Source organism: Panthera onca, chromosome C1, assembly GCF_046562875.1.
Source record: "Panthera onca isolate mPanOnc1 chromosome C1, mPanOnc1 haplotype 2, whole genome shotgun sequence".
Lineage (NCBI taxonomy): Eukaryota > Metazoa > Chordata > Mammalia > Carnivora > Felidae > Panthera > Panthera onca.
The window spans coordinates 165,336,668-165,354,898 of NC_138346.1; the positions used below are offsets into that span (position 1 = coordinate 165,336,668).

General features: G+C 44.2%; 1 protein-coding gene across 4 annotated transcripts in view; it reads left to right on the plus strand.

Annotated features, from left to right (window-relative positions):
• The window catches only part of WLS (Wnt ligand secretion mediator), a 100,540-nt gene extending 89,736 nt beyond the window's left edge, over positions 1-10,804 (plus strand). For 3 of the 4 annotated variants that reach the window (XM_060626529.3, XM_060626530.3, XM_078451801.2), the window contains one exon: positions 9,949-10,804. In XM_060626529.3, the coding sequence (XP_060482512.1) occupies positions 9,949-10,058 (110 nt within the window). In that variant the 3' untranslated portion in view covers positions 10,059-10,804. Of the gene's footprint in view, positions 1-6,839; positions 6,929-9,948 lie in introns of all 4 variants that reach the window. The other variant, XR_009608182.3, reaches the window with a different exon arrangement.
• The last annotated feature ends 7,427 nt before the right edge of the window (positions 10,805-18,231 follow it).

The window sequence follows — 18,231 nt, forward strand, 5'->3', positions numbered from 1 at the left end:
TTGACTATTGGAGATTATGCCATATTCATTTTTCTAGTTTGAGAGGCAAAATCTTAAGGTATCATGTAGAGTGGAACTAGGTCCTGAGATTTGAAGATTGAGCTGGATTCATTTTTTAATCCTGCTCATTCTTCTGCAAGGCTGTTTGTTGACCTGCATCCAGACCAATAGCTATTTACCTACCTGTGTCCATGGCCTTCTTCTTAAGGGCAGTTGGTGCTACCAGGAGCCTTAGGGAACTTAGCCAGTCCGGTTATTTTGTAAGTGATGAAACTGAGGCCCAGAGAAAGGAAGGGCTTGCCTGGGGTTTCTCTGCCAGCCATAACAGAGGGAAATGACTGTCACTGCCTAGGCCATGCTCTTAACTTGGAATAGGTGCCCTGCTAAGTGACACCTGATCTAAGAGCTCCTTTTTTTTTTTTTTTGAATACTTAGTCCTACACTGTTTGGCTGCACCCTTATTCTTCCTTCTCTTTTTCACACCTGCCTCACCTTAGCCATTTACTTGCTATTCCTCAAATATAAGGTGTTCTTTCTCAAATCAGAGCTAGTGCCCTTCACTGCCTTGGAGCAGAGATCAGGGCTTGAAGGTCTGCATGTGTGCTATGGCACCACAGGTGGGTCTTGCTCATAAGAAGTTCTTACCATGTGTGTGTTGAATGAATGGATTCATATCCTATGTCCATTTGGGCCTAATAAAACCCTACCCATCTTTTGGGCACATTCAAAATGGTTCCTTTTTCTTGAAACCTATTCCTCATCACTCCAGTTGCAGATCAGCAAACCGTGTTCAATAGAATATTGTTGCCATAGGATGTTGATAGGTTTTAGTAGTCAATTTGAGAATCATTGGGTTTTTAATCGGCATTAATGAGGTTTTTATTTAAAACATCCTCCCAGAAAAAAAAAATAAATAAAAAAAAATAAAACATCTTAATGCCTTTAGTACATTAATTTTTACTGTAAGTCATTTTAAATGGGTAGGAGGAATAGTGTTTCCCCAGATTACTTTTTTATAAAGTTTATTTATTTTGATAGAGAAAGAGAGAGAGGGAATGAGCTGGGGAGGGGCAGAGAGAGAGGGAGAGAGAGGATCGCAAGCAGCCTTAACACTGGTCAGCACAGAGCCCAATGCGGGGCTTGAATTCACGAACCATGAGATCACAACCTGAGCCCAAATCAAGATTTGGACATTTAACCGACTGAGCCACCCAGATACCCCTCCAAATTGTTAAACCGTTTGGCCCCAGACCCCTTTTTCCAGGCACTGTATTTGTTTGGAACTAGTGTTCTAAGGAACAGGCCTGGGGGAACATGATTACACATTTCATATGACACTGCATAAATGTAATAGATGAGTTTGCCTGTGCCTTCCCTTTCCTGCTGGAATATTAACTCCTTAAGAGCCAAGGACAGGTTCTTAAGGGTGGTTTGAAAGTGTTGATTGAATTAATGCTTCAGAAATAAGAGTTCTAGATTAGTTTTCATATTTCACAGATGGGCCAATGATCTTGAGAGTTGGGGTAAAAGGACGGGGTGATGACATGAGAGGAGATGATGTGGGAAGTGAAGGGCATCTGTGCTGAGGGTTGGAATAGTGACTAGTCTCAACCACCATCCACCTCCAGTACTATACCTGCCGCTTCTGTGCAAGAGCATCCTTCAGGCCAGTCTTCCTCCCTCCTCCTTGGCTGGTCACACTCAGTGTGGGAAATGGGGGCACATGGCCTCTCAAACAGTGGACCTTCATAACACCAGCAGGAAGGGACTCTGGGCTTGTGAACAAGAATCTTGATTTCATTTCATGGTCATCCTGTTGGACTTTGACAGAAATCATATGGACGTGTGTGTGACTTGAGAATATTAAGCAGGAACCCAGTAGGTGAAGTTCCTCCCTTCCAGGGAAATACCACATAAAGCAGTGGCTGGACTTCCTGGGAAGTTGGAATAATACTACTAATGGGCAATAGTTACTGAATTCTGACTGTGTGCTAGGGTGCTCTATGTAAACTATTATGGTTGTTTTTTGCTATGAGTGGCAGACTGCTTAACCTCTCCCCATTTCTCCCAACTGTAAGTGATCTCTTACCATTCTCCCAACTGTAAGTGATCTCTTAAAGTCTTTTGGAACCATAAAATTCTGTGGTTCTCTTCCTTCCCGTTGGCAAAGAAGGAGCAGAAGAGCACCTCCTGTCCTAAGGTGGCAGCCCAGAGGGTGATTCTGTCATAGGTAAGGGGTTTCCAAACACCGGTGAGAATTTGCCCATCCCGGCACTTTTAGGTACATGAGAGGCCAGAGCCATGGCCCAGCCTGCAGTGGGAGGATGACTGCCCGCCAGAGGCTTGATGTGCAAGCCAGATGTCAGGCAGCTCCCATTAGGACTTCTTACTCTGCACAACAGCCACCCCCTGAGGCTTGAAACCTTGCAGTTGAGAATAGCACTTGATCTGTTCCCCATCAGAGTTTTTTTGTTTGAAGGCAGCTTGACCTGTAATTTCACAAAAAGTTCAAAAGCTAGTTCTCAGCAGGTGGTCATATCCCCCAAATCCCTTGCCAACTGGCGTTCAGAAGTATTCATGGTTTTGTTTTGATTTTTTTTTTTTTTTTTTTTTTTTTGGATGTCACTACGACTGGGACATACCACTAGCATTTAGTGGCCAGATTCTAGGGATACTAAGTATCCTTCAACGAGCAAAACAGTCCCTTGTACTAGAGAATTACCCTGCCTCAAATGCCGATAGAATCCATGTCGAAAAACATTCTTCAAGCAGTTTCTTGGGTAGACTTTTTTGGGACCCTGTTCTGATCATAAACACAAGTCACACAGTTGAGTAGTTCTGTGATGGTGACATGATCAGCTGTGACTTCACAGCAGCCCATGAGCACCTGGCAGTTTGTTGTGCCCTTCCCTTCCCATGGTCACATGGTACTGTGACCTTGTGCATTTGGAAGGGAGTCTTCCATGTTGGGTTCTCTGATCATTTTCCTTCTCTACCCTCTTTCACTTTTCATCTCTTCATCTGTTGCCAGACCACACAATGTCTCCTAGGAACTATGGAGCATTTGCCAAAATTTTGAAGCTCCTTGGAAAGAGCTAGTTTGGAATATCACACAGAAACCTAGAAAATGAACTTCTGTATTTTAAAATTCTCTGGGTCTCTGGATGACATCCCTTCTCCTCCCCCAGCCTTCCCCTGCTCCTCTTCCTTTCTCGTGGAAAGTTTTTATTTTTAAGTTGGCTTGGGCTCCCCCACACCCCCACCACCTTGCTTTTAAGGTCTGGAGCCAAGAATTCAGTTCTCTTGCTATGGAGAATGAATCCCAGGTTTGTGGTGCTTTTTGCCTTCGTGAGACGGATCCTGGAGAGACCTCTGGAAAAAGCTCCTTTCCAGGAAGTTGGCAGGCAGTTTCTGATGCAGCCAAAGGGGATAAGGAAAGAGAAAGAACATTGAGAGGGGTTGTTTTGTTTGGACGTGGAAAGAGATGCCAAGTGTCAGGAGGGAGTGGGTAGGGAGGAAATGAAAGCAGAGAGCATAGATTTTGTTTCTCCCTTTTGGTCAAGGAATAGACTGACAGAAACAAAGCAGATGGCAAGTTCTAGAAAGGGTCAGCTTCCAAAGAGCTTGTTTTCTTATATATATATTTTCTCTTTTATTGTGTGCATCAGGAAGCGACCCTTAGAAATGAACCACTCAGTGCTTCAGTACTTAGCAGTGTGTCAGGTTTGATAAGATGGAGTGACATGAAGCCCAAAGGAGTGACTAAGACAGAGTCCCTGCTTTCATGGAGAGCTGGTAGCCTTGTCTGAGAGACCAGGCTTCCTTGACTGCCTCCTGAAACTCGGGATATGGCAGAACATCTCCAGGCCAGAATGCCCTCATGTTTTTAGCAGCTCACTGGTGCTGCAAGGATCTGAAGCTATGGGTTCCATCTTTTTGCAAGGATGTGAAGCTATGGGTTACCATAGCTGCTGGTACCAACATGTTTACATGGATCAATTTTATAGACATACATATATATATGACTCTGTATCTATGTACATATGTTTATATATAAACATTTTATGTGTATGTGTACATATATGTATACACATATACAAACATATATGTAAATTTTTTTAATTTAGCAGAGATATTTTAGAACTCTCTTTCAAGGACCATTCACATTTTCTGCCCTGCTCCTGCTGCCTTTTCATTAAAGTTGTTCTTTTTTACCTGTTTCCAATAGCAATTTGTGAATCATTCTGGATGTCTTCCCAGGCAGGAATGGATCTCAGCTAACCTTAGGTTGGAATGAAGACAGCATCTCCCAGGGGTTCAGCATCGATGTCCTGCACACACGACGAACTGTCCAAATCCTCTCAGACATCAGTTCACGTGGGAAAAAAAGTTGGAGCTGCTTATAAAGTCAGACAATTCTTTTTTTTTTTTTTTTTTTTTTTTTTTAACGTTTTTTTTATTTATTTTTGGGACAGAGAGAGACAGAGCATGAACGGGGGAGGGTCAGAGAGAGAGGGAGACACAGAATCGGAAACAGGCTCCAGGCTCCGAGCCATCAGCCCAGAGCCTGACGCGGGGCTCGAACTCACGGACCGCGAGATCGTGACCTGGCTGAAGTCGGATGCTTAACCGACTGCGCCACCCAGGCGCCCCTAAAGTCAGACAATTCTTAATAATAGCTTTGATTTTTGTGTTCTTTCGTCTATAGAATTCTTGTCAGAAGGTTTTAGAAAAAAACCGAGGAACGGAATTCCTGACTGGATGACTATGACGAAGGGAACAGGAGACACTCTAATTGCCAACCGGTTCCTTTCTATTTCTATTCGCACTAAATGTCTTCTGTCTGACACACTCATTCTGTTGGAAGCCACAGCAGCAGCCCCAGGTCCCATGTCATGGTAGCTCACTACCACACTGCGTCAATTTTACTGCCAGAGGCTTCTAAGGTCTCCTGCTGCTTGTTTCACAGAAAAGGTGGCTTTGGCTTTTGTTGCCTCAGTAAATGTTTGGTTTGAGTCATGAGGCTCTGACAGTGGCTGCCTTTTATTGAGGCCTTCCCCTTGGTTGCGTGTTAGATGACCCACCCATGGCTAGCCTGGCTTTTCGATGTCTGTGAGCAGTGATGGAAATGGTCTTACCACCAGGGCTGGGCTCAGACTTGGAAGCGGGTCTCAGTAGCCTTTTCCCATTTTCTAATGAAGTTCGCAAGCAGGTCACAAGCCATCATTAGCCTAGCACCTCTTGCTCTGTTATTTGTAGTTGGGCACTTTCTGTCTCCTGCCTCTCCCAAGGTTGCTGTCCCTCCAGTGACCTGATCTCTCCTTTCCCAGGCAAAGTAGATCATTTTTTCCAGGGCTTAGAATTACCATCACTCCACTATAATAGGAGGTACCTCAGTCACTGTTTCCCTCAGTTACTTTTGGGGGAGTAACTTTCTGCTTCCTAAATGTATCAGTTTGGCAAGGCTGCTGTTACAAATACTGCAGGCTAGGAGGCTTAAACAATAGAGATTTATTTGTTTTCTCACAATTCTGAAGGCTAGAAGTCCCAAGTTCAAGGTATCCCCAGGATTGATTTCTTCTGCAGTTTCTTTCCTTGGCTTGTAGATGGCCATCTTCTCTCTACGTCTTAATGTAGCCTTCGCTCTGTGTGTATGTGTATCCTCATCTCCTTTTCGTATGAGGACATAGGTCATATTGGATTAGAGCCCACCCCAATGACCTCATTTTAATGTAATTACCTCTTTAAAGACCCCATGTCCAAATATAGTCACATTCTGAGGTAGTGGGTGGGAATTAGGACTTTAACACATAAATTTGGGGAGGGTATAATTCAGCCTATAACATTAAGATTTCACTCACAGCTTCTAGGTTTTATTGTGTCCACCCTCTTGCAATTGCCCAGAACTTGGTATCTGGAGGCACTTTGGAGGTGGGTGGGGAATGGCTCATCCCAAGCTTGCTATAAACCACCTCATTGTTTTTCTCCTTCTGCCATGAACCAGCCTGGACTTTATTACAGAGAGTTATCTTTTGAGCTTAGCTCTGAAGAATAGGAGGTCAGTAGGTATGGGACTAGAGAAAATTCCACAAGAAAGAATGAAGTCAAGAGTGTTACAGAAAGAACATAAGGTTTGGAGGTAGACATAGGCCGTTTGGAATCCTGGCTCCAGTATGTACTGAGTATGACCTAAAGAAATATAAACTCATGGTATGGGAGCTTTCTGGCTTCTGGATCTGGGTAATGGGGTGTTCATTTGCCTTAGTGGTGGTCGTGAGGCTAGAATTAAGTAGCCCCTTTCATATTCTAAGACTGGTAGTCTCCCAGATTCTGTGAAATAATCTTGGAATTATCTTAGCAGTTTTCCTTCCTTTTATACTAAAGTAGCCACAGATAGGCAAGGGATGGGCATTAAAATGCAGCCAGTCGTAGGGAGTTGTGGTTCTTGTTGTCACGTTATAGTGCAGTTTATATAGCTTTGTGTGTCCCCAGGATGCATTCCAGCCAGTTAGAATCCAGTAGCAAGCAGCTACATACCTGTGGGTGCAATATCACAAATATGGATCTGTTGATAGTCCTCGGTGATTAAATCCAATGCCAGAGACTGGTCTCATTTTGCAACGGCTAGACACAAACAAGCCTTCATCTCCTTGTTAATTATCTGAGAGGAGCTGACACCATAACCAGGGAAAGAGACTTACTGCAAACTGAAGAATTCTTTTCTTTACCTTTCTTAATGTATTTTTTTCCCTTTTATTCTTCCCCTCCCCACTAAGTATGTAACATACTGCATTTTCGGAAAGGCTTTTTTTTTTTTTTTTTTTTTTTTTTTGTCTTAGATGGAAAGAGACTCCGAGCATGTTTGTGCACTGAGTAGCAGGAGCCAAGAAAGAAGGAGAATAACAGATGGAGCAAGACCTTGGCAGAAGTAGGAGTTGATGGAATTTGGAGGGAATGGAGGGATCCCCACTCCTGCCATGTTACTGCCATATTCCCACATTTACTCCCTAAGGCGGAGGGGGGGCGGGGTTAGCCTTCAGGGTACAATAAAAGCACATGTGAATCATAGAGTTTTCTAGCCAGAGACCCACTGGCTGGGTCCTCATCCCAGCTCTACCAGGAGCAAACTGGGCCACATTAGAGAATAATTTCTCTAATCGCCTATTTGAGCCTCAGTGTCTTCCTTCCTGTCTTACAAAGAAATACAGGGCATGCTGAGCCCCTAATAGCGCATACGATAAATACTCATAAATAACAACTCTCCGTGCACTGATATTGTGTACTATAAATTCTTGTTTATCAAACGCAAAAGTAAAATTAATATGCTGAACAATTCATCCAGATTATTGCGTGTATATATTTATGACCATAACACATTACGTGTGGACTCATACTTTGCTGGCAGACTCTTTGGCTGTTGGAAACTAGAATATTTACAAAAGAATCAACATAGCCTAAAGGTTGAGAGCCTGGATTCTGGAGCCTTATTTTTCTGGTTTGAATCCCACATAATTTACTAATCTGGCCCTTGGGCAAGTTACTTAACCTCTCTGTGCCTCAGTGTTTTCATCAGTAGAATGAGAATGATGACAGTATTTCTGTCAAAGGTCTGGTATGAGGATTAAATACATTAGTATTTAGAACAGTGTCAGGTACATGATAAAACACTATAACATGGGTACTCATTAAAATAAAGAAGCCAGGGGCGCCTGGGTGGCTCTGCTGGTTAAGCATCCGACTTTGGCTCAGGTCATGGTCTCAGGGTTCATGGGTTCGAGCCCTGCGTTGGGCTCTGTGCTAACAGCTCAGAGCCTGGAGCCTGCTTCAGATTCTGTGTGTGTGTGTGTGTCTCTCTCTCTGTTCTTCCCCCTTTCACACTCTCTCTCTCTCTCTCTCTCTCTCTCAAAAATAAACATTTAAAAAAAGTTTAAAAAAAATAAAGAAGCCAAAGTTATTTTGGCTCAAGTGATCTGTAGAATCATATACATTTTTTAGGACATGCTAATTAGAATCACATTCTAAGCTTAAAGAATTAGCATCTTGGGTTCAAAACCTCGGTAGAATTACATTCTAGTGTCTATTTTTAAGTCTTTGGTGAAAGGGATTCTTTAGGTAAACACTGGGAGATGCTAATGCATTTACCGGGGTGGGCGGGGCTCTCTTTGAAAGTTTGATGACTCACAGACATGCAGATCTGACAGTGGCTTTGAAGTTCTGATGGCTCACCCAGATATGCAAATCAAGAACTAGTTTTGACCAAGAAATTTGAGGCCTCTGCATTATGGTAGGCTGAGAAGTGGGCTAGAAGTTGCAGTAGTGAGAATGCAAGCTAGTGACCTGGGGAAATATACTTGTTGTACAAATCACGGTTCAGCATGACCCCAGGGGACCCTGTGTAAAGCGTCTGCAGCCTTTGCACCCAACTGGTCTGTGCCCTTGCCCAAAGGACGATGAAGCTGGATGTGCCGGAGGCTGGGCTGATACCCCCTTTATTACTTGCTCTGCCCCTAGTCCTGTGGATTGGACTCTTACCTCAGTAGCCCCAAATAACCATTAGCAGTCCTCTGCAACAGCTTAGGACTGCTGCTGAAAGTAGGGTCTCTTAGGTAGAGAGTCACAGACTAGCATTTAATAAGACCGATTGATCTGCACAGCTGCTGGGAAATGGGTCTACAATGAAAAACTAATACATATGGCACATGTGAAAGGTGCCATGCAGCCTGTGGGACCAGTGTGTGGGGTGACTCCTGGGGTTCTGAGACCATGAGATTCACTGATGCTCAGCAATTCTTAGACTAGTGATAAGACATTAGCTGTAAGTGTAGGGCCAAAGTCGCTTCTAAGTTTCAGTCCCAGTTGAAAACAGCACTTATTTATTTAATTCTGTGGTTTGATTTAGGAAACATTTTAGTTCCCCAAAATATGAAATCGTGCGTACATGGTATAAATATAAAAATCACAGACATAACCAGCACCCCTTTCTGTAAATACCCAAATCCACGTGTATGCCCCTCAGACAACAGTCCTTAAACAGTTAGGTCCTGATGTTTTCCATTTTCCCTTTGCCAATTATACATTCATTTAATTTGTGTCCTGGCAGGTAGGAGAACGCTTTAATTTACAGAAACTTACTTTTTCTTGCTGGTGGAGAAAACACTACATTATTCCATTTTAGCAGAGGAACACCTCTGTCACTGATGATGAGTCCAAAACACTGGTGTTGTATACGGAATCCTGGGGGCAGCAGAAAATTCAGAACACATTTCTGGTACTTTTTTCCTGGAGAAGAAAACTCTTAAATGTTTCTAAATGTGTTACGTGTATTCCCTGCCCAATCTGTTGGTAAATATAGGCAGGTCTTGTTTCCCTTCACGTGGCGTAGCTGCTTTGTCAATTACTCACATGGAGTGGGTACGTGCCTCCCTCCCCATCACTGGGGAGGCGTGCGGTGCTGGCTTAGCCCACAGCAGAGACCTTAGAGTCAGACTTTCCTTCCCTGGCCTAGTTCCCGGCTCTGTCATGTGTCTGCCCCTTTACCTGGGGCAGTTACCTTACTTCCCTCCCTGTTTCCTCGTCTGTAAAGCTGCCATGATCAGAGTGCTCACCTGGGCTGGTTCTCGTGAGGATTAAATACGATTACATATAAAACATTGCAAATAGCGTCGGGTACAAAGTAAGTTCTCATTAAATGTTAATAATTACTACAAATGATAATAAGCATTATGCTGACTCATCCATCATTCATATCTCTTCTCTGGGAGAAGAATGCTGTGAAACTACTGCAGAGTCTTGAGGAAAAAGGTTAGGAGTTAGCCCTACGCGTGGGTGCCCTGGTTGTCTCTATAAGCTCAGGATGTGAAAGAGGGCTGGGGTCAGGGCAGTTGTTACTGAGGTGCATCCTGTCTTTCTTCTTCCCTGAACACATCTAACACCAAAACCCTCTTTCAGGTGATCTGGGTGTCCACAGTGGGGAAGAACTCCAGCTCACCACCACCATCACCCATGTGGACGGACCCACTGAGATCTACAAGCTGACCCGCAAAGAGGCCCAGGAGTAAGAGGCTGCAGCACCTGGCTGGGACTGTCCCCCACATCCCAGCCCCTCTAACTAGAGCGGGGAGTGTGCCAGAGAGAGCTCAGGTGCAAAGGAATGCTTGAGGCTCTTAGCTGGGGTTTCTTCTTGGATCTGCGGCATGGACGTTTGTCAGCTTGCCTTCTGACTGTAGCTCTCACAGGAGGATTCCTGCAGCCACTAATGCATTGTGTATAACAAAACCTCTGATATGACACATTTTCTGTGATCATTGTTAATTAGTGACATAGTAACATCTGTAGCAGGTGGTTAGTAAACCTCATGTGTTGGGGGTGTTTTCCTTGGGGGATGGTTTGGGCCAGATGGGGTCTATATGGAGTGGAATTATTTGACTCTTTTTCCTGTTTTAGATTCTAGGATAGATTTTAACATTTTTGCAGCCCAGGATAGGCTGATGTCATAGTCTTCTCAATCCTAGTCTGTGACCACTTGTGTTTTTTTTTTTTTTTTCTATTTATATCACCAAGTAGCCTATTGAGTTAATATTTAAATTGTCGATAGATATGTGTCCCTATTTTTTATGGCATAATATAAAATAACTGAATCTCATGAGAAGGTCTGTTACGCCAGGGGCATTTCAGCTTTGAAACCAAATCTGTGTATCCAATACTAACCAGTCTGTTGGATGTGGGTTTTAAAAAAATGTTTGCTAAACTACCCAAGTAGGATTTACTGTATTAAATGGCCTTTGGGTCTGAAAAGCTTTTTTAACCTCTTGCTTAAAATGTGTTTTCTTTTGATAAGATGCTTCCAGCAGCCTCCAAAAGTGTAGATCTGATCATTTAAATAAACCTGTACATGTACGCACATATGTATATGCACACGTCGCCCTCCTGCCCTACCAGCACACATGCCCACAGATTCTTTTCCCTGCTGAGTCTATGGGGTGGGGAACGGGTGGGGAAATAGCTTTATGAAAAATTAAAATATTTTGCCACCAAATCAGAGTGCTTGGGGATGGTATCTGTGTCTGGAAAGAGGGTAATATTTTCTGTGCTGGGTGGTTAACCACTGTCCCCGCTCCCCCACCCCGGCGGGACAGTGAGTGGCCACAGGGGTGGGGAAGGAAAATTCTAGGACATACAAGCAGACAGCTGCCCCCACCACCTTATTCTCACTTCCCCAGTAGCCTGTTTCATTGTATTTTACCTCTGCCTTCCGAGAGACAGCGTGGTATGGCAGAGAGAAAGGATACTGGATCTGATGTTAGAAGGCTCAGTTTCCTGTCAAAGGTCTCTCATTAACAATGTGACCTGGTTGAAGCCACCTGACCTCGGTGTTCCCTCACCTACAAGCTGGAATTCATAAACTTTAACTGCTTCATGGGCTTGCGGTGCCAATTAAATGAGTTAAAGTATATGGAAATGTCTCTTAAACTCTAAGCCATATAAATGTGTTCTTCCTGGAATCCAAAAACAATTTTGTGAGTATTTTTCAGACACACACTCCTGCAGGTCTGAGGCACAGTCCATTTAATGTACCCTGATTTTGGCTAAAGTCATGCTGAGCCGCGATGGAAAGAAATATACTTTGGCTTTGGCTCTTCTCCCAGGCCTTTTCCTGTCCTGGTAAACAAGGGATGGTGTATGATCCAATGCCTTCAACATCCACTTTCTGATCAACCACTGTGGTGCCAGGAATTCAGTGTAACTTGTGCCTAGTGGTCTGGAAGGGAAGATGAACATAAAATGTGACTAGTGGTCTCCTCTCCAAAAGGATGGAGGAAGAGTTTCTTCTAAGGCCATAGGCCTTCAAGGAGTAAGATTTCACCAAGGTGAAAGGGCAGAGGGAACAGCAGTACCAAAATCCTAGAGGATGTGAAGAACAGAGAATGTTTGGATGAGGCTGGTCCTCAGGCCTGGCTGGCCCACGGAAGGAGTAAATAGCAGATGAGCCCCATGCACCTCGAGCCACAATGGGAAGGGCTTTTAGTGCTGTGGTAAGAGCTGTAGCCCTACCCTAAGGTTTTAGGCAGAAAAGTGGTAAGATCAGAATGAACACCAGAGCATGGAGAAGCTAGATAAGCCCAGCAAAGAGATCACAAAGGCCAGAACCAGGGTGATAGTAGAGGACATGGAGAGGCAGGGAATTATTTGGAGATAAAACTGACAGGGTTTGAGTGTTCCGAATGAGAGTTTCATAAAAGTTGAGAGCAGAGTCCAATCTCAAGCCCTTGCTGTGTGAGGGAATGGTAGGGCCCTTGATGGAATTGGAGATACCTAGAGATGTGTCTGTGGGTCTATTACTTAAAGGTCTATAAGTAGTAGAAGACAACTCTAGCAACCTTAGCCAAAAGAAGGACTTTACTAGCACTTTCCTAGAGTATTTCATGGATCCACGAAAAAGTGGTATTAAACAGAAAGATGAGCAACTGGGACGGCTCTAAGAGACCCAAGCACTAGGAATTCACGGACATTTCCCCTAAAGCTGTACCATTTACAACTAGTCCAAGTCTCTGTCTCACTGCAAAACTAGGAGGGAGTATGCGAGTGGCTCTGCCTCAGGCAGGTGACTGTCCTTTCGCCAATCAACTGTGTTCAGGAAGTCAAGTCAAATAGCTGCTAGTGGCTCACCCTGTGGATTGGGGTTAGTTTCCAGAGAATCCATTTTGAGCTGGACAAACAGAAAAGATGCCAAAATGAGGATGATGAGCTTGGATTTGCCTGGGCTGAGTTTTAAAAGCCATCTTCTGGAAGAATTGACAAGCCAACCATTGGAAATGAAAGGTGAAGCAGACCACCTGGGGTAGGAGGTTTGGCGGTCATTACCATCAGGAATAAGAAGTACAGGTGGGGCAGGGCATCAAAGCATTGGGGAAGACAACTGGCAAGAGTGGTGAACCAGGCACAGCTTCATTAATATAGGAAAGAAAGAAATGAGGTGGATTACCCAGAAAAATGCAAGTTGTCAAAAAAGCCAAAGAAAACCAGATTCACCGGGGAAGAAGTTAGAAATCCTGAGATTTGACAGCATTTAGGGAACGAAACCTGTTGGATTTGGTGTTTGGATGTCTGTGACTTTCTCAAATGGTTAGGACACAGGTTAGAGGTGGAGCAGAATTAATAGGTGGTCATTTTGGGAAGGAAAGAGGTAGGATTGTTGTCACAAGAGGAACCAGAATAAAGGGAGGGCTTGCATGTTTTAGTCTGAGGAGAGAACTGGACTGAGTTTGTAAACCTGAGGCTTAAGAGCCAGCCATGAAGTCAAGATGACGATGAGCTAACATAAGCCCCAAGGAAGTTCAGAGATTTGGAATCAAGGACACAAGTTCGTGGGTTAGTTTCAAAAAAGTGAAAGGTTTCATCCTGAGACAGGAGAGAAATAGCAGATGGATGTTGGAGGAGAAAGTTGAAGTCCAAAGGAGAGAAAAACTTGCAGCCTGTCTCTCTCTCTGGGTGTTCTGTCTCCTCTGCAAACATGAAATGAGTGTTGGAGTTTTACTAAAGAAGGTCTCAGTTTCAAGAATGCAGGTTTGGGGGCACCTGGGTGGCTCAGTCGGTTAAGCGTCTGACTTCGGCTCAGGTCATGATCTTACAGTTCGTGGGTTCGAGCCCCGCATCAGGCTCTGTGCTGAGCGCTCAGAGCCTGGAGCCTGCTTCAGATTCTGTGTCTCTCTCTCTCTGTCCTTCCTCTGCTTGCACTCCCTCTCTCTTTCTCTCTCTCTCAACAATAAATAAACATTTAAAAATTTAAAAAAAGAATGCAGGTTGAACACAACCATTTTCCATCAGTGGAAGTTCAAGAAACTCTTCAAGCAGTGAGAAGAAGCCTTTATTAAGGACTAGAAACCTAGAGAAAAAAATTATTTACTGGCCATGTATACCAGTTTTACAAGTTGATCTGAATTTTGCAGGTGGCTTTCAAGAGTATTATAGAAAAGAAGTATAAGCTTCTCCAATTATCTGGTTTTAAACAGTAAGAAAATTCCCCAACATTCAGCAAGCAAATAAAATACAGTTACTGTTTAATAGAGAAAACAAAATCAGTTTTATCAGTTCAGTCCCACTGAGTATTCACTAGGTGTTCCTATATTTTTCCCTTCCAGGAAGAAAATGTCCATAATAATGAAGTAAGTGCTTCCCTACATGACCTCCAGGTAGTTTTAACCTTTCTCGGAACTGAGGTAAATCACTGCAACAGTTCTGATGCCTGAGTCCCTCGGTGCATCTCTCAGATCTGCTGGGGCCCTTGAAGTCACACCCCTGGCAGGTACCTTTGAGAAGGTTGAAAGAAGTTCAGAGGGAATATTGGTCTTGGGTCTCATTCACACCTTGGCAGTTCTAGAAACTATGTTTTATCAACTCTTTCAAACTGATCAGGCTCTCAGAGACTGACCGGTCATGTTGGGGAATCTCAATAAACTACGATTCCCACGCAATCTTTTACAATGCAGCATACACACACCTTCTGTGGCTCCATCATCCCATTGTCCAGTAACCATAGCGGCTGAAAGAGGAAACAGAAGAAAGGGATAACATGTCAACCACAAGAAGTCTGAGGGATCATCCCTGAGCCTCCAAAGAAAATACAGCTCCCTCAAAAGTGCTTAGCATAATGTGGGAATTCCATCGGGGAGGGTTGGTGAACATACCTTGGCTAATCCTAATCTCGGTTTGCTGTGGAAACATGAATTCTTTAGGACCCCTATCCTTTTTTGATTCAAGCCACCTTTGCTCCTTTCAGGATATGTTGGTGCTCCTGATTTGGCCAAACTTACCGGTGCAAACTGACTTTCATGGGACTGTACCACTGTCCCCTGTATTTCAAGGTCCTTTCGTCCTGCTGGGCTACAAGAACCATTCCGATTTCTGCAAGCTTGCTCTCACCCACCATATTTTGATACATGACTGATTTGGTTGTATAGAGATAACTTGGTTTCCAAGACTACATCAGCAGTGCCTTTTCTCTGGACATCAGAAGGGTCTTCTAGGCACTCCTTGAACTGTCCAGTATACGCAGCTGCCTGTCTGTAGCAATGCACTTAGCTTTACTTGTTGAGAAGGCCCTTAAGTATTGAGACCAGCCTTTTCTTTGTGGCTTTGACCCTCTTACTGAATCCCTTCCCATAGGTCCTCTCCCACACTGGGCTGCACTTCTCCAGGTTCATGTCTCAGTTCCAAAGCTCTTCCTGCAGACGTGGTTTCGCGACCCTCCCCTTATGACCACTTGCCTGTTAACTGCACTCTAATTCCTCACTGTTCCAAAATGTGATACTCAGACTGCAGTATTTGGCACAGATTAGCGTGCCAATAATACTTCTACTGGGGTGTGACATCCTAAGAAAATGGCACTAGGTGTTTTAAAAATATCTACGTCTTACTTTTTTGCTTCTTGTGACCACGTAACCACTCAAACACTTGGTGTTTCAAAAACAAATATCACCAATACCTTCTTGTGTATTCAGCGGCATTTTTCAACTTAATTGTTGGACTTTACATGTATCCCTGTGATATTTCACTTTTCTTATACGGATTCAATAGGTAAGGCACATCTTTAAGTTTTAAAGTAAGCACAGTTCGAAATGTAAGTGCAAGTAGTAAAGTGCTTTCCAAGTGCAAAATGGGTTGGTTTCAACTGCCACAGAATTGAGAAATATATTCATCCACGACCAGAAAACCCTCCCAACAGCTTGGACCGCTCTCCCCCGTCCAGCTCTCACTCTGCTTCAGACACAACACATAAACACATATCCCATTGCTGTTGAACTCCCTTTCTTTTTGTGTGTTCTGTAATAAGGAAATTTATAATTTACATATTTCCCCCTAATATCAGTTCTTCAGAGTCACATAGTAGATAATAAAAGAATGAGGCTCTGAGAGGTAAGTGATTAATTTGGAACTAAGAAGAGATTTTCAGTCCCTGAACCTCACTGTCTTTTGAGTAGCATATTTGTAGCAGAAGCATCAAGAATTTTCTTTTGAGTTGGAATTCTCATTAGAGCAGAATGACCTTATTAGGGAGATGTTATTCCAGCCTAAAAAAATATCTGCCTGCTCTCTACCTCCATCAATGGCAAGTGTCTGCCCTCCTCTGGCCAAAGGGAGGATGACAGCTACGACTGAGCAAATCCTCAGGACAAAAGTCAGACCTTGGAATCTGGGAAATATGTAACTGCTCCAGGATATTATTGCTTTTTAGTGAATTCTGGTCTTGGCTTGGCCTACAACTTTACTCTGGGATTCCCAGGGCAGCCGAGCACCACCACCCTCTTTGACCTAGGTAATCTCTGAAGTCCTTACCAGCCCTGATTCTAAGAATCATAAAGGAGGCTGTGTGCAATGATGTCCTGTAGTAATATAGGGTGCCTGATCCAAATCCACTGGACATCGCCATGTGGGGGTGCTAATGTAAATAGACCCCAGTTTTTGGCTCTGCAGCCCCATAGACACCTGTCATTGCTCTTCTGAGCTCCCTCAGGTGGCTCCTGTATCCAGCAGCTCTTTCCATTGGGTGAGCCCAGGTGGGGATGGTCTTTACTCCCAGTTAAGCAGAATGTCTCCAGTTCAGGAACTCTTGAGAGACTAAGAACAGACAGAAGTGGCCACCACATGAAATCTTCCCACCTGACGTTTGGCTGCCATTCCTCACATGCTGACCCAATGGAAATGCTTCACTAGCTATGCAAGGTAATAGAGTGGGTTACCCCTGTTTTTTCTAGGTTTAATTTTTTTCTTTTTAGTTTTCTTTCTTCAACTCATCAATTCACGAAGAATTCGGTTTTCCGTAGGAGTCTCAATTCAATATTTTCTCCAAATAGGTATCGTGGCATAAGTTTTTTGATAATAATTGGGAAAGGCAGGATCTTAAAATGGGGAGGCCATGGCCGTGGGCCACCGGAGCTGAGACTCTGGAGCTGCCGTGAGGCTGACGCAGGGGAACCATTCCCCTGCCGGCTGTTGCTGGAGGCTGCCAGTGGGGAGTGTATTCTGGCTTCTGCTATCCAAGGGGCTACCCAGAGGCTCCCAAGAAAAGCACCTTTGATTGTGGCGGTATGGGCCCTGTCAGTGCCAAGGAAACGCACCATCTGGGGAAGATCGACTTGCTCTGGGTCACAGAGGAAATGTGGGAGCTGTAGGCAGAGGCTGAGCAAGCTGAGTGGTGAGTAGGCAGTGATGGTCTCCTGCCCACCGTCCCTGGACCTCTGAGTGAGCTGCCCTGGAGAGCAATCTGCTCCTCTGTGCTGTTGTCCAGGGCAACAGCATCTGGGGCCAGAAGCTGACAGCTGCATTGATTAGAACAGTACCCAGGGACTACTTGAGCCTCCTCTGTGGGTAAAAAAAGCCAAGTGGTGACCTGGTGCGGTGGGCAGAACACAAGGCCCTGCCTGGCTAGCCCTCTCACTCTGCGACTAATTGTTGTGCGTCCTCAGCCAAGTTACAGTACCTCTCTGGGTCGAGTTTGATCAAATCGGATGTTCTTTTTTATTATGTCACATTTAGCGTCATTAGTTGGGAAGAATTACTGCATAAGGATATGCACCCTAGATTGCATGGTTTGGAGCACAGGCTGCAGTTATACTGATAAAAATTTGGGAGTGTGCACAGTATTCTACTTGATGCAGAGGAGTGTGTGTGTGAGAAACAGATCCTTAGAGGACAACGAAGGGAAAGAAGAGACGGAGGGTGGGGGAGGAAATTGAAAATAAGTTGGGCCTGTGAGAAAAATTTGCACCAAAATTTGTTGTGAGTTGAAATTTCTGCCAATCATTCCAACTGACACAGTGCGAGTTAGAGGGGTAGGGACTATACAGGTCATATAGGTGCAATAATGACCTATTAGCCTGCCAGCCAGCTCAGGAAGGACGGTCCCATTAACCTTCAAAGTTGACATTGAAAACCACCCTCTCCCAGAATCAGTGTCAGTCATAGCTATTTGCTGACCTCTGCTGGCCAAAACAAATAATGTCTGCATTACAAAAAACCGATATTTCTGATGGCAATAATATTCATTTACCCAACAAATATTTATGGAGCTCCTATTAAGTACTAGACACCGTTCTAACACAGACCAGGGGACGCCTGGGTGGCTTAGTCGGTTAAGCGTCCTACTGTGGATTTCGGCTCAGGTTGTGAGTTCCAGCCCTGGTTGGGCTCCGTGCTGCTAGTGTGGAGCCTACTTGGGATCCTCTCTCTCTCTCT